The following is a 15596-nucleotide window of genomic DNA, read 5'->3' as shown; positions in this document are numbered from 1 at the left end:
ATGGTAATGCTGGTACAAACCAACCTGCTGTGCTGCCCGCCCTATAGAAGTACAGCACACACTTATATATGGTCCATAAGACTTAATATGAAGTGTAACATGTACTGCTTTAAGTCTTTTCTACACTGTACTTTATAGGTGCTTTACTAGGTGTAAGCCTTTCACTGGTTAACAAGAAGTTAACTGTGAAACAGCCACAGGCACTTTCCCCAGGAGATATTCCAGAAGAAGGCATTGTTATCATAGGAAGTGACAGCTTCCCTGTAGGCCTTCATATGGGACCAGATGTGGAGGTAGATGACAGTGATGGGAGGACCCTGTCCCTGTGTAAGCAGAAAAGTATGTGTGTTTGTGTCTTAGTTTTTGTTTTGTTTTGTTTTGTTTATTTTTTTAAAGATTTATTTGAAAGTCAGAGTTACAGAGAGAGAGGAAGAGACAGAGATATAGAGAGATCTTCCATCCACTGGTTCACTCCCCAAATGGCTACAATGGCCAGAGCTGGGCCAGTCTGAAGCCAGAAGCCAGGAGCTTCTTCCAGGTCTCCCACACAGGTGCAGGGGCCCAAGCACTTGGGCCATATTCCACCATTTTCCCAGGCACATTAGCAGGGAGCTGGATTTGAAGTGGAGCAGCCAGGACTTTGAACTGGCACCCATATGGGATGCCAGCATAACATGCGGTGGCTTAATCTGCTATACTGTGATGCCAGCCCAAATTAAAATTTTAAAAATAGAAAGAAGCTTATAGGCACGGGAATAGAAAGAAAAAATATTTTTGTGCAGCAGTATAATGTATACCCAAAGCAATTTACAAATTCAATGCAATCCCCATCAAAACATCTATGACATTCTTCACAGAACTAGTAGGAAATCTTAAAATCCATTGGAAAACATGAAAGACCACAATAGGCACAGCAATTTTGAAGAAAAAAAAGAACAAAGCGGGTGGCATCACATAACCTGATTTCAAAACACACTATAGCACTTTTGTAACCAAAACAGCAGGTTACTATCATAAATACAGACACATACACCAATGGAACAGAACAGAGATTCCAGAAATGGACACATCTAGCCAATCCATTCCCAACCAAGTCAACAAAAACACCAGAGAAAGAGGAGTCTCTTCAACAAATGATTCTGGGAAAACTGGATATTTACATATAGAAGACTAAAACAAGACCTCCTCCCAACACACATAGAATACAAAATGAACTCAAAGTAGATCAAAGATGTAAATGTAAGACCCGGAACTATGAAACTACTAGAAGAAAAACATAGAGGAAACACTCCAAGACATCTATACAGATAGCAGCTTTTTGGGTAAGGGATGAGACCACAAAAGCATAGACAACAAAGGCAAACTTAGACAAGTGGGATTGTATCAAACTGAGAAACTTCTGCACAGCAAAGGAAGCAACCCATAGAGTGAAAAGACAGCAACCATAATGGGAGAAAATATTTTATAACTAGAAAGGATCAATATCCAGAATATACAAGGGATATTATTATAGGGAGGAAGTCAAATTATTCCTGTTTGCAGAAAACTAAAAAAGCTCAACATCAAAAATCAAACAATCTAGTTAAGAAATGGATAAATGATCTGAGTAGATATTTGACAAAAGAAGAGATACAATCATAAAATATATGAAAAAAATGCTCAGTACACTAGTCATCAGAGAAATGCAAATCAAAGCCATAATGAGATATCATCTCACTCCAGTTAGAATAACAATGACCAAAAACACACAAAAAAATACTGGTGAGGATGCAGAAAAAAGAGAACTATTATATACTGTTGGTGGGCATACAAATTAGTCCAGCTGTTAGGTAGGAAGTCAGATATGAGCTTTTGTGTGTGACGAAGGCCTGAGGAGACATTTGGGTCCAGCATATGCATCTCAAAGTCATCCCTATAACAGGGGCAGCCCAGTGTTCCCATCCTGCCCTGCCCCTCCTACCCGATAACCTGCCAGGTGGGGGTCCCCGCCCCTTCTGCTGATAACCTTCCAGGTGCAGCCCAGTATCTGCATTTCAAATATGCATCCTGCCCTGCCCTTCTACCTGATAACCATCCTTCCTCTAAGGCCGGGTGATGCCAGTCAGGCTTCCCCCTGTCTGATAACTTCAGGGAGAAAACTCAGATAGGAGTTTTTCTATTTACATCCAAAAAGTCCTTTGTTCCAAGAGGAGCAGAAGTAGGGAAGGAAGGCCCATCCCCTTAAAAACCCTGGCCTCAACCGGACTGCGCGCTCAGCCCTCTGCCTCTCTGCTGAGCCGCCCGCCTGGCCTGCCCAGGTGTATTCTCTCCACTCAACCATGTAACCTCACTCTCCCCCAGTCCGAGCAGCTGGGCACTCTCTCTCAGGTTCTGTCTGGAGAGGTGCCCATCCGTTCTTATGGATGTCCCTTCCCTAATAAACCTTGCTATTTTACTTTCCACTACTCTGTCTCACGCCTGAATTCTTTCTTTTGCGAAGACAAGAAACCTGCGATTCACTGGTAACACAGCCATTATGGAGACTAGTATGGAGTTGCCCATGAAAGCAAACAAAAAACACAAAACAAACAAAACCAACAACAACTAAAAAAGTAGATCTACCAAATGATCCAGCTATCCCATTTCTGGGTATATATATCCAAAAGAGACCAGCATGTAGGACATTTACCTGCACTCCCGTGTCCACTGTGGCACTCTTCACAATGACCAAGATATGAAATCAAGTTAGGTACTCACTGATGGGTGAATGGATGAAGACTATGTGGCATATGTACACAATGGAATATTATTTAGTCACAAAAAGAATAAAATCCTGGGGCTGACACTGTGGTGTAGCTGGTAAAGCTGCTGCCTGCAGTGCCAGCATCCCATATGGGTGCTGGTTCGAGTCCTGGATGCTCCACTTCCTATCCAGCTCTCTGTTATGGCCTGGGAAAGCAGTGGAAGATGACCCAAGTCCCTGGGCCCCTGAACCTGCATGGGAGACTGGGAAGAAGCTCCTGCCTCCTGGCTTCAGATCAGTGCAACTCCAGCTGTTGTGGTTATCTGGAGAGTGAACCAGTGGATGGAAGACTCTCTCTCTCTCTCTCTCTCTCTCTCTCTCTCTCTCCCCCCCTTCCCTCTTTCTCTCTCTCTGCCTCTGCCTCTCTGTAACTCTGCCTTTCAAATAAATAAATAGATCTTTATTTAAAAAAAAAAAAACATTAAATCCTAACATTTGTAGCAAAATGAATGGAACTAGAGATAGTTAAGTGAAATCATCCAGGACAGAAAGACAACTATCTCATATTCCTTCACATATGTGGGGGGAAATGTCAGTTTGAACTTAGATTACTGATTATAGTGTTTGGGAAGGGTGGAAGAATAAAGGACAGAGGGATTGGATAATGGCTATCCAAGCAATCAGATGGAATAGGTTCTAGTGTTCCACAGCACAGTGAGATGACCGTAGTTCACAATAACAATTATATGCAATATAAAGAACTGAAAGAGAGGGACTGGTAGGCTCCAAACATAAAGAAAAGAAAATGAAAATGCTTGGGCTGGTGCTATGGCATAGCTGGTAAAGCCACCACCTACAGTGCTGGCATCTCATATGGGCGCCGGTTCAAGTCCCAGCTGCTCCACTTCTGATCCAGCTCTCTGCTATTGCCTGGGAAAGCAGTAAAAGATGGTCCAAGTCCTTGGGCCCCTGCACCTGCATGGGAGACTCAGAGGAAGTTCCTGGCTCCTGGTTTCTGATCGGCACAGCTCCGGCCATTGCGACCAATTGAGGAGCAACCCAGCGGATGGAAGACCCCTTTCTCCCTCTCTCTGCCTCTCCTTCTCTCTATGTGTAACTCTGACTTCAAATAAATAAATAAATCTTTAAAAAGAAAATTAAAATGTTTACTGCTTGAGTTGGTCAATTTCCACTACATACACATATTAAAATATTACATTGCATCCCATAAAATAAAAAATGTGTATTTCATGTTGGATAAAAAAATTTTAAACCAAAAACATATAAATTAGAAATCAAATTTAAAGGATTTAGTATGGTGCCTAGCACAAAGTAAGTGTTCAATAAATGTCTACTATGATTTTGATGATTCTTATCTCAGAGAAAAGCAGCATTGAAGGCCATAAGAAAAGCAAGCATCAGAGATGTTGCCACCTGTGCAAGAAGACACACTAGTAACTGGTCCAGCACCAGAGCTGTCTTTTTTTTTTTTAAAAAGATTTATTTATTTATTTGAAAGTCAGAGTTACACAGAGAGAGAAGGAGAGGCAGAGAGAGAGAGGTCTTCCATCCACTGGTTCACTCCCCAGATAGCCACAACAGCGGGAGTTGTGCTGATCCGAAGCCGGGAGCCAGGAGCTTCTTCCGGGTCTCCCATGTGGGTGCAGGGGCCCAAAGACTTGGGCCATCCTCTACTGCTTTCCCAGGCCATAGCAGAGAGCTGGATTGGAAGAGGAGCAGCTGGGACTAGAACCAGCGCCCATATGGGATGCTGGCACTGCAGGCCAGGGTTTAACCCGCTACGCCACAGCACAGGCTCCCAGAGCTGTCTCAAGATTCTGGGTCTCTCTCAGCTTTAGTACTACCTTCTTGGAACCCTTGGTGCTGTGAGAGCCAAGTGGAGGAAGAAGCAAATGTTCAGGCTGACGCACACAAGAATAAAGATGAGGCAGAGATCCAAGTTAAGTGCTAACGCGTGTACCCATGATGGCCAAAGAAGCAGAAGTTAAGAAGTAAGAAGCTGGACCCCGGGACGCTGGGACAAGTTGTTGGACTCTCTGCTACTCTCTGCAGCTTGTCTCTGGGAGGATCTGAAACTTCCCTTGCTGATAGATCACCGAAACCGCCTATGAGACTCGCTATGCAGACAGCAAAACAGTCCCTGGTGGCCCTTTGCCCGGGACTGTGACATTCCGGACCAGTTAATGTTCTCAGCTGTGGCTGAGTATAACGCATGCGCAATAATCACCTCTTCAGCCGTCTTAGCCTAAGAATCAAAAACAAACAAAAACCTCTGTGTCAACTGATCTTTCATTTAAGTGGTAGTAAATGTTTAGTGATTTAAAAAGAGAGAAGGAAAATGAGTATTAACTGAAGGGAACGCCGTGTAGAATGGTTATAACATGGAATCTTCTGAGACACATCCAACATGGTTTGGTGACAGTCGAGTCTCGTTTTTTTTCAAATCCACCTAAATCATGCCATTCCTCTGGTTACTGCTGACCAACTCCATTCAGGTAATCATTAACCATTTCTCTCAGACTGGAGTGAGATTTACAGACTTCTAGCAGTTCCCAATTGGTAGCTCTTTCCCCCTGAAGGTTCTAGAAACTGCCTTAAGGCTTTTTTTTTTTTTTTTTGGACTGGCAGAGTGGAGAGTGAGAGAGAGAGAGACAGAGAGAAAGGTCTTCCTTTGCCGTTGGTTCACCCTCCAATGGCCGCTGCGGCCAGCTCATCGCGCTGATCCGAAGCCAGGAGCCAGGTGCTTCTCCTGGTCTCCCATGCAGGTGCAGGGCCCAAGGACTTGGGCCATCCTCCACTGCCTTCCCGGGCCATAGCAGAGAGCTGGCCTGGAAGAGGGGCAACCGGGATAGAATCCGGCACCCTAACCGGGACTAGAACCCGGTGTGCCAGCACCGCAAGGCGGAGGATTAGCCTGTTAAGCCACGGCGCCGGCCAAGGCTCATTTTTTACCATCTAGCGTGAGTCTATAATCTTTTATTTGTGGCATGTCTGGAATAATAATGCACACAACCTTTTGTAAATCTTCATGAATCAAAACTGCACAGAATAAAGACCACAAAGGAATGCCATGTAATTCAGGGTAACACGACAAAACTCCCCTTGGTTACGGTCACTAGAAAATGAGGTGCTCACACCGGGTTCTAGTCCCGGTTGGGGCACCGATCCTGTCCCGGTTGCCCCTCTTCCAGGCCAGCTCTCTGCTGTGGCTAGGGAGTGCAGTAGAGGATGGCCCAAGTCCTTGGGTCCTGCACCCCATGGGAGACCAGGAGAAGCACCTGGCTCCTGCCATCGGAACAGCGTGGTGCGCCGGCCGCAGCGCGCTACCGCGGCGGCCATTGGAGGGTGAACCAATGGCAAAAGGAAGACCTTTCTCTCTGTCTCTCTCTCTCACTGTCCACTCTGCCTGTCAAAAAAAAAAAAAAAAGAAAATGAGGTGCTGACCCACCCACCAACGGTTGCCACAGAGTCTGCCAGGCCGGCTCTCATTGGCTGAGCATTGCAGGTCGGGCATAGACAGAAGTGTTAATATGGTACTAAGATAGATCCATGTATATTTTTAAAAGGAAAATATTTCAGACAAGTGGATGAAAACAAATATTTGCCATTCTGCCAATGACTTACTTGATCACATGTTTCTGAATACAATAGGATCCTGTAGATTTCTGTATACCCTACTTCAATTGTATTATGAGTGCGAGTATTATGGCCTCTCTATCCCAAAGGTTGAGCCCTCTCCAGATAGAAGCTTATGAATATTCTTAACACGGCGTAAACTTGGGCATGTAGCGAAGACCAGGTGCTTTAGTTCACTGGGGTTGTTACAACAAAAATACCATAGATGGAGTAGTTTATATACAACAGAACTTACTTCTCACGGTTCTGCAGACCAGGAAGTCCAGTATCTAGGCACCAACAGATTTGCTCTCTGGTAAGGGCTTGCTTTCTAGTTCATAGAAGGCAGCTTCTCATTATGTCCTCACAGGGCTGGAGGGGGCGTGAGCCATCTGGGGCCTCTTTTTTTTTTAAGATTTATTTATTTATTTGAGTCAGAGTTACAGAGAGGCAGAGAGAGAGAAAGAGAAGAAAGGTCTTCCATCCGCTGGTTCAGTTCCCAAATGGCCGCAACGGCCAGAGCTGAGCTGATCCAAAGCCAGGAGCCAGGTGCAGGGGCCCAAGCACTTGGGCCATCTTCTAACTGCTTTCTCAGGCCATAGTGGAGAGCTGGATCAGAAGTGGAGCAGCCGGGACTTGAACTGATGCCCATATGGGATGCTGGCACTGTAGGTGGCAGCTTTAGCCACTGTCACAGCACTGTCCCCCCACCTAGGGTATTTTATCAGTGGCACTAATCCCAATCATAATTGTTCTGCCTTGAAGATCTAATCACCCCTAAAGGTCACACTGCCTTATATCATTTTCTTCCATGTTAGGATTTCAACATACAGATTGGGGCAGGGAGGGGGCGGTGGCACACAACATTTAGGCCGTGGCACCAACTCAACACTTGTGTATAACACTTGTATGATGGAGGCTGAGAGGGGAGAGCAGTCGGTTGAGGTAAAGTTTCGCCCCAGAGCTTACCCTAGTTTTCGTTAGGCTGGGGTTTCTCAGACAATCTTTTGTTGAAGGGGTTGTCCTATATATTATGGGATGTCAGCAGCACCTGTGGCTTCTGCTTACTAGAATCCAGTAGCACACACATCCCTACCCCCAAGAGCAACAGCCAATTGTTGCCAAATGCCCTGGGGTCGGAGAGGCTCACCACATTAAATCTACCTCATTGCTCCTCTTTAAGTCACCAGGTTCTGGTTGGCACAACAGAAGGAAATTGCCAGTCCAGAGAAAACAGAATTCTGTTGTTATGTGGACAGAGACTACACAAGCAGAACCAAACTCCAGAGATCACTTTGCACGCATTTATTTACGCTCACCTGTCTGCATTGTTCTTACCAAACACCAGGACAACTATTTGTGCACACGGGCAAGACAGGAAGAGAAACATAGACAGAGCTGGGTTTATTGGAGCTGGTCGAGCAATATGGCGGGCGAATCGCTTGCTTTTATTTTGCAGGAGCTTTTGTGGCCCCGGGCTTCAGGTGGCCAGACAAGTCCCTCAGCTCTATGACCAGATGACCGAGGAGAGCTCTCACATCCTGAATGTGCTGGAGAAGAAGGCCCATCCGGTGATACAGATGGGGGTCTGGAGCCCTCAGAGGAGAGGAGAAGCCCGAATCCTCAGAAGCAGGGGTTGGCTGTGGAGGCGGAGGCCCAGGGGGCTCGGTGGGAGTAGTTTCTGGAGCGGCTGATTTCTGCGGAGCTGGATTCAAGGTGGGGGGTGCAGCGGAGCCGGAGGGAGCTGGATGGTGGGACAGGAGGCACGGACAAGAGTGAAGTCTGGCCCTGCTCTCCCCTCATGAGCCTGCACAATCTCTCTTGTTCTCTGAAGGTGGCTGTGGGGCCCCATGGCAGTAGAGACAAGGACGCTGGTATCCCTCCCGATCCAAATTTTGATCTAAAGCTTGGTTACCTCTGCTTAAAAGTCTTCGGTGATGAGGCCTTGTCGTGACTATTAGCCAATTCCTCTTCTAGCAAAGCAGAATCCCATTCCCTGAAGCATAGACCTAGGTCAAGCTCTGTACTGTAGAGGACGTTAGGCTAATTCTCATTTTGAGGACCATTCTGCGGGCCCCTGAGTCATCTCCTTTTCAGAAAGAGCACCCCTCCCTGTCCCCTCCAATATTTCTCATATGACAAGGCTCCAAGATCCCCATCACCCTTAACATCTCCCCTGGGTGTAGTTCAGGTCAAGTGCAGCCTTCTTAATGGTAGCTCCAAGAATTGATTATTAACTCCGGACTACCTCATCCTCATATCAGATGAGGATACCATATTGTATCTGTTATGCTCTGCATATGCCCAGAGATGACGTCAGGCCCTTAAGGCCTATAGGAAGCAGAAATGGAGCTGGCTCGGGTCTTAGTTTGGTGCAGTGGTGAAATAGCCCAATCTGAAGGAGGGCTTTGCTGTCTGTGCTGCCTTCCATCCTCGGGGACTCTGGCTTATTGCTCCTGCCTCCTCTGTGTTCCCTCCTAACTTTATCACACTGAATCCCAGTCATGGGCCCAGCCACCCTCCCCTCCCCGACTTTACACACACACACACACACACATACATACATAAACACACACACACACTAACTCACCATGCACCCTCATCTCCAGCTGGGGGCTCTGCTTCTGAACTTGGTTGTCCTCAGTGGCTGCCTCACACCAGTAGGTCCCAGAGTGCTCTTCTGCAGTTATGGGGATCTGGAATTCTGAGGAGCGGCCCCTGCTGCGCATTGGCTTTCCATCCTTGTAGAAGGAGAAGAGGAGGCGGGTGGCTGACTTCTGCGGGGGCAGCTTTGTCTGACAGCTCAAGGTCATCAGGCTTCCGTCTTGAGGCCCAGAAGGTGCAGCTTGGAGAACCGGGGCAGGAAACAGTTCTGGGGGAAAGAGAGGTGAGAAAGAAGAGCTGAGCCATCCTATACTCAGGTAGACCTGGGACAGGCAAAGAACCCCAGTCCTACTTCCTTTTCCTTATTTCCACCACGATTGAGCTCTCTTAGAGCATTTGGGAGGTCAGCGCTGTGGCGTAGCAGGTTAAAGCCCTGGCCTGAAGCGCCAGCATCCCATATGGGTGTGCTGGTTTTAGTCCCAGCTGCTCCCCTTCTGACCCAGCTCTCTGCTATGGCCTGGGAAAACAGTAGAAGATGGCCCAAGTCCTTGGGCCCCTGCACCCATATGGGAGACCTGGAAGAAGCTCCTGGCTTCAGATCAGCTCAGCTTTGGCTGTTGCAGTCATTTGGGGAGTGAACCAATGGATGAAAGACCTCTCTCTCTCTGGATCTACCTCTCTCTGTAACTCTGTCTTTCAAATAAATAAAATAAATATTTAAAAAAGAAAAACAAAAAAGGCTGCATTTGAATCTGTCAGGCTCTGACTGTCTTCCAGGAGACAGGACTAGATAAGATCCAGAGGTAGACAAATCCTACAAGAGTCCTCACAACCCATCAGTAAATGCTGGGTAGCGTGGCCAGTTGGGTGTGAAACATGCCCAACTGGGTGGTGCTGAATGACTTGAAAAAACAATGCCTAGCTCTTGCCCCTCCTGGAAATCCAACTTGGGCATTTTCCAGCAAGCTGCATCCCAAGCCTTCCGTGGCCTTTTCCTCTTCGGCCCAAAGACCCCCATACTGAGCTCCTCGTCCCACCTCATCTGCCTCCACCCTGGCGGTGCTGCTTTTAGTGCTCACCTTGGACTGTGATCGCCACGGCAGCTGCTGTCTCTGGACTTCCAGGACCAGGGCTCCTGAAGACACCACTGCAGTGGTAGCGCCCACTGTCTGCCTTTTGCACCGCGGCAATGGAGAAGTCCTTGTTGGGCCCGGGGGGACCCAGAGCTGAGCCATCTCGGTAGAAGGTGACCTGAGTCAGTGGCCAGTCTTGCCACGCTCGGCAGCGCAGAACCAGTGGGTCCCCTTCAAATAGGTGGTTGGATGGACTTTGGAGGATCAGCCAGTCTGTGGCCCAGAAGAGCAAGAGCTGAGTGTTACCCACTGCTTCCCTTGGGAGGTCTCCCAGTGATGCCCACAGTAGGGTCCAGGTAACTCTCACCCCTGGTCGAGAATGTGGAACAACTTCTCCAGGGCCTAGGACTGAGGGAACCCCAGTTGCTATGGGCTGAAGGTGGGGGAAGGAAGTACCTCATCACATGGCCAGAGTTCTGGGAGAACCTTCCTGAGTGGGCTATGGGATGGAAAGGAGGGGCTTAGGGCACTCGACAGGGCCTTCCCAGGGCCTCACCGTAGGACACAATCAGATGGAAGGGTTCGCTGAAAGTGTAGGCTTTGATTTCGTAGTCATCGTCTCTTGGGTCAGCATCAGTGTGGCAGCTGCTCTCCCTGGTGCTGATGGGTCCATCACACTGCAGAGTCTCAAGATTGGCAGCAGAAGATGGCATGGTCCAGGGAGATCCAGACAATGATGCTGCAATTTAGAGAAATAGGACAGGAAATCGCCACCCCCCCCCCAAGAAGTTTCTCCCTCTCCTGAGACTAGGGAGACACCAACACCTTTTTTCCAAGAGGCCCCAAAGAGTCTCAAGTGGGTAACTTTAAGCTGGTGTGATCTCAAGGAACAGAGCATGGTTTAAGAAAGAGGGAAGGGAGAGAATTGAAGACAGTGAACTCACCAGAATGACATCCAGCTGTTGGTGCAGGCAACCAGATGCCAAAGACAACGGTGAACCCAGGGCAGCAGGCACAGGACAGGAGGGAAAGGAAAACATCAGATTCTAACGGTCATTACCATCGGCTAGCACTTTGATGTGTTATCCTACTCAGTCTTCACCTGCTTTCATCATATAGGTGACTTCATTCCCATATTATGAATCGTGAACAAACAGGTGTAGAAAAGTAAATGACCAATGGAGTAGGAAAGGTGCGTGTGAGTCCAAAATCAGTGTTCTTTGTCTTCACCACGTTGACATGGTCTATGGCAGTCCTCAGACCCTCCTTAGGGGCTTTCTTCTGAATTCTCATTTTCCCAAAATTCACTTGGCTCTTAGGCCTTGAGGACACCAAATAGCTTCCCATAGCTAGCTGGGTCTCTCCTTTCTCACTCCCCCTTTCAGGTCTTGGTCTTTGACCCATCTCTATCTTAATGTCCTCTGTCCCTTGAGCTTTCCCTGTCAACAGTGGGTCCTCTGCACCCCAGACCCACTACTCCCCGTCTGTACATTGGGAACTGTAGCATCATTCTTTGCTTCTGGGTTGAAACGTAGAGGTGTGGATTTCTGACTGTATCTCCTCAACCTATGCCTTACCTCGGTGATTAATCCAGGCAGGGGCGGTGCCACTTATACCATCTCCTTCTTCCCCTCGTGCCCTCTTCCAGCCATAGCCACTCACGGTGCTCACCTTCTCTGTCCCGCTTGCCTTTGGCCCCTTCCATCCCAGTGGCCCCGTGGTCCGCTTTGACCTTGCAGCTTCCCTTACCACGGCCCCTTCCTACTTCCTGATTCGCATCATAGGAGGCCAGGTGCTCACTCTAGAGCTTCTCGCAGGCTTCTACCTCCTTTCGGTTCCTCCTTCTACCTCCTTTCTACCTCCTGTCACTCAGCTGCACTCAGCTGCCTCTGCGCTCTTCTTTTTTAAAAACAAAACCTTGTTGGGCTATCTGGCACTTTCACTCAATATATCTCGTGTGGCTGGTATTATTATTCTCACTTTACAAGTGAGAAAGTCGAATCAGAGTGAGAAAAATGTCCCCTTTCCAAGGTGATACAGAGCTGGTAAATCAAAGAGGGGCTTGAAGTCAGACTATCTAATTCCAAGGCTGCAGTTTTTAGCACAAAGCAAAAACGAAGAGGCATGTCCTGGCCCTCAGTTAGCTTTAAGTGTAGTGGAAGACACATGCATGTAAAGAGACTGTTTTCAGCAAAAGGAGGGGAAAAGCAATCAGAAAGAGCTATCACAGGCATCCACTTGAGCAGAAACAAGGGTTCTGGGAAGGCTTCCTGGAGAAAATGCCCCTTAAAGGAAACCTAAAGTTTGTAGAGGGCAGGGGAACGGGAACCCATGGAGCGAGCTCGTCTCAGGCAGGGGTAGCCGTCCAAGCAAAGCCTTGCAGGCAGGTAAGAGTCTGCTGTGTGAATATGCAAAGATTGGGATTTATTGGATTTACTATTTATTTGTGGTCTAGCGGGTACTGGTTCTAGTCCATATGGGTGCTGGTTCAAGTCCTGGCTGCTCCACTTCTGAGCAACAGAAGATGGCCCAAGTACATGGACACATGAACCCACATGGGAGATCTGGAAGAAGCTCCTGACTCCTGGCTTAGGCCTGGCCCAGCCCTGGCTATTGTGGCTACTTGGGAAGTGGACAAGTGGGTGGATGATCTCTCTCTCTCTCTCTCTCTCTGTCTCTACCTCTCTCCTTCGCTCTCTGTAATTCTGACTGATAAATAAAATAAATCTTTAAAAAAAGAAATTACTCTGTCTGTTTCAGAGTGTCAGTGAGAGTCCTGGCTGCTCCACTTCCAATCCAGCTTCCTGCTGAATTTGCCTGGGAGGCAGAGGATAATGGCTTCAGTGCTTGAGTTTCTGCCACTCATGTGAGAAACCTGGATGAAGTTCATGGAGCTTGGTTTCAACCTAGCCCAACCCTGGCATTTAGGGAGTGAACCAATAGTTAGAAGACTTCTCTCAGGGCTGGTGTTGTGGCATAGCAGGTGGAGCCGCCGCCTGCAGTGTCAGCATCCCATATGGGCGCCGGTTCAACTCCTGGCTGCTCCACTTCTAATCCAGCTCTCTCCTGTGGCCTGGGAAAGCAATGGAGGATGGCCCAAGTTCTTGGGCCCCTGCACCAGCGTGGAGACCCAGGAGAGGCTCCTGGCTCCTGATTTTGGATCGGTACAGCTCTGGCTGTTGCAGCCAGTTGGGGAGTGAACCAGCAGATGGAAGATCTTTCTCTCTCTCTTTCTCTCTGTCTCTCCTCTCTCTGTGTAACTCTGACTTTCAAATAAATAAATGAATCTTTAAAGAAAAAAAAGAAGACTTCTCTCTCTGTGTCTCTCCTTCTGTGTTTGTCAATCTGCCTTCTAAATAAATAAATCTTAGAAGAAACAATGCTATGGGGTGAGTCCCAATCGTCAATGATGAGGGCTCATCCTAGGACATTAGTGATGTTTCAGAGAAGGGGTTGGCTCTAAGAACAACTCTGGAGATAAAATTTGCCAAACTCGGTGATTGGCCAGATACAGAGAGTGACAGGGCAGAGTCCTGGTTGCTTCTCAGGTTTCTGGGCCAGGTGGCGAGATGGATGAGGATGCCATAAGAGGTCAGAAATAATGGAAGATGAATTAGAAGAGGTGGGGGCCCCAAGGACAGATTAATTCAATCCCGGTCACATTGTGCTGAGATACTTGTGAGACAAAGCAGAACTTGATAATTAAATGTGAAGTTCAAAAGCATCGCTAGGGATATGATTTGGGACCCTTAAAAATTGAATTGTAGAGGGAAAAAATTATGCAGACAAATAAGCTCATGAAGGAGATTGTGTAAAGAAAGCAGATAGAGAGGCAAAGATGTAACTACAGACAATTTAACTATTTAAGGAGAAGAGAAGAGAAGCTACCGAAGAACCCAGAGAAGCACCTGCAGAAAATAGTTTCATGGGAGCCGGGGGAGCGGAGAACGCCAAGGAGTAAGTATTCACCCGTGCCCAGTGCAGCAGGGAAGACAGCAGGATAAGATGGAAAAGGTGTGCCAAGGCCTGGTTAGCGTGCAGGTCACTGTGCTCTGTGCAATACTGACTTCAGTGACAGCCAGACCGCAAGCGTGAGCAGTGAGTGGGGCAGCAGAGAGAGTAAGTGCAGTCTACTTTTGCAAGAACCTCATCTCACAAAAGGGTGGAAAGAGTCAAGATTGTAGCTAGAGAAGTTATCCTAGTCATAGGGAACTATTAGGATGGAAAAGCCTTGAAGAATTTTACATTCAGTCTTCAACCCCACACACCAAAATCTCTTATGCCTTGCCTCTGAACACTGCTTCCTTCTCACGTTGGAGTCTTTTCCCCAAAGCAGGTGTATCTCCCTTCCCACACCAACATTCAAGCATTCTACTTACCCAGTAACGTCAGAGCTGCCCAGAGCATCACAGGAGAAAGGTAGAGTGTCCAGCTCATGAAGACAGAGCCTAGCTTCATCGTGACTGTGTTTAGGTCTCCTGCAACCCCAGCACACTGATTTTCTTCAGCGTGAAACCACTCAAATTAGAAAACGGGAAGTAAACCTAACTGTCTCATCTCTTTGCATCTCGGGCCTATTTTTGAGTTTGTGATTGGCTTTCATCATTCAGATCTGGCCAGGTTGGCTCCAGGGTCAACCCTGGGGCTACAGATGAAACAGGGCATTTTTGACCATTCAAGAATTCCCTCACATTGCCCAGAAACCTTTCAAAGCATGCAACTATCTGGTAGCCAATGGGCCATCATATACACCCTGCAAAAGAGCAATGCAATGGGGGTCGGCGCTCTGGCAGAGTGGGTGAAGCCACTGCCTGCAGTACCAGCATTGCATATGGGCACCAGTTAGAGTCTGGGCTGCCCACTTCCAATCCAGCTCTTTGCTATGGCCTGGGAAAGCAGTAGAAGATGGCTCAAGTCCTTGTGTCCCTGCACCCACGTGGGAGACCTGGAGGAAGCTCCTGGCTCCTGGCATCAGATCAGCCCAGCTCTGGCTGTTGCAGACATTCTGGGAGAGAACCAGTGACTGGAAGACCTCTCCCTCTCTCTGCCTCTGCCTCTGCCTCAACTCCACCTTTCAAATAAATAAATAAATAAATAAATATAAAAAAAAAAGATCAATGCAATGACCTTTCAAGTTCATTGGTGAAGCCCTTGAGGATGGGTGGGAAATTTCTTGAAGGCTATATGGAAAGTCATGGAAAAGCACGGGTGCAAATACATCGTGCAGCAATCCTGGTGCTTCAATATCTGGGGACTGGAATATAGCAAGAAGCAAGTAATGACATTAAGGTAGATATCAGATTAGGGTAGATATCAGTTTAGTCCCTTCTAGGTTCTGATCATCCCAATCCCGAAAATTTGTACAAAAATTTCTCTAGACTCATCTCTCAGCTCCCCGCGTCTGCACAGCTAAGGCTGCTTGGTCTCGGTGGAAATCTGAGTATGAAGCAGGAAACGTTCTCCGAGGACGAGCAAAGGGAAAAAGAAAATCTATCTTCAGAGGATCCAGCAGGAAACCCAGGGCTCAGGCCCATGGCCAAAGCTCAAGCCACTGATCCTGA

At 47.7% G+C, this 15596-nt stretch overlaps 1 protein-coding gene across 8 annotated transcripts; it reads right to left on the bottom strand.

Moving 5' to 3' along the window:
• Positions 1-7806: 7806 nt before the first annotated feature.
• On the bottom strand, positions 7807-14508 carry FCRLA (Fc receptor like A). 8 transcript variants are annotated; one of them, XM_062193730.1, is made up of 6 exons: positions 14415-14493; positions 10985-10994; positions 10592-10740; positions 10042-10308; positions 8949-9230; positions 7807-8102 (listed from the first exon to the last, which is right to left on the bottom strand). In XM_062193730.1, the coding sequence occupies exons 1-6, from the start codon at positions 14491-14493 to the stop codon at positions 7807-7809; spliced, it is 1083 nt and encodes a 360-aa protein (XP_062049714.1). The 8 variants fall into 8 exon arrangements, with proteins under 8 accessions (XP_062049714.1, XP_062049721.1, XP_062049718.1 ...); XM_062193737.1 differs by lacking the exon at positions 10985-10994 and having other exon boundaries at positions 10592-10737; positions 14417-14508; XM_062193734.1 differs by lacking the exons at positions 10042-10308; positions 10592-10740 and adding an exon at positions 11138-11140 and having other exon boundaries at positions 10980-10994.
• Between the last annotated feature and the right edge of the window lie 1088 nt (positions 14509-15596).

The sequence above is a fragment of the Lepus europaeus genome, chromosome 5 (assembly GCF_033115175.1).
Source record: "Lepus europaeus isolate LE1 chromosome 5, mLepTim1.pri, whole genome shotgun sequence".
Classification (NCBI taxonomy): Eukaryota; Metazoa; Chordata; class Mammalia; order Lagomorpha; family Leporidae; genus Lepus; species Lepus europaeus.
This window is presented reverse-complemented; position numbering and strand designations above follow the sequence as displayed.

Bases quoted from the DNA above. Each gene is read 5' to 3' on its own strand.
- FCRLA (XM_062193730.1), bottom strand. From the start codon at position 14,493: ATGAAGCTAGGCTCTGTCTTCATGAGCTGGACACTCTACCTTTCTCCT. The intron at 9,231-10,041 runs GTGAGCACTAAA...TCTTTCCCCCAG, and splicing joins CGTGGCGATCACAGTCCAAG to AACTGTTTCCTGCCCCGGTT. The intron at 8,103-8,948 runs GTGAGTTAGTGT...CCCACCATCCAG, and splicing joins GCTGGAGATGAGGGTGCATG to CTCCCTCCGGCTCCGCTGCA.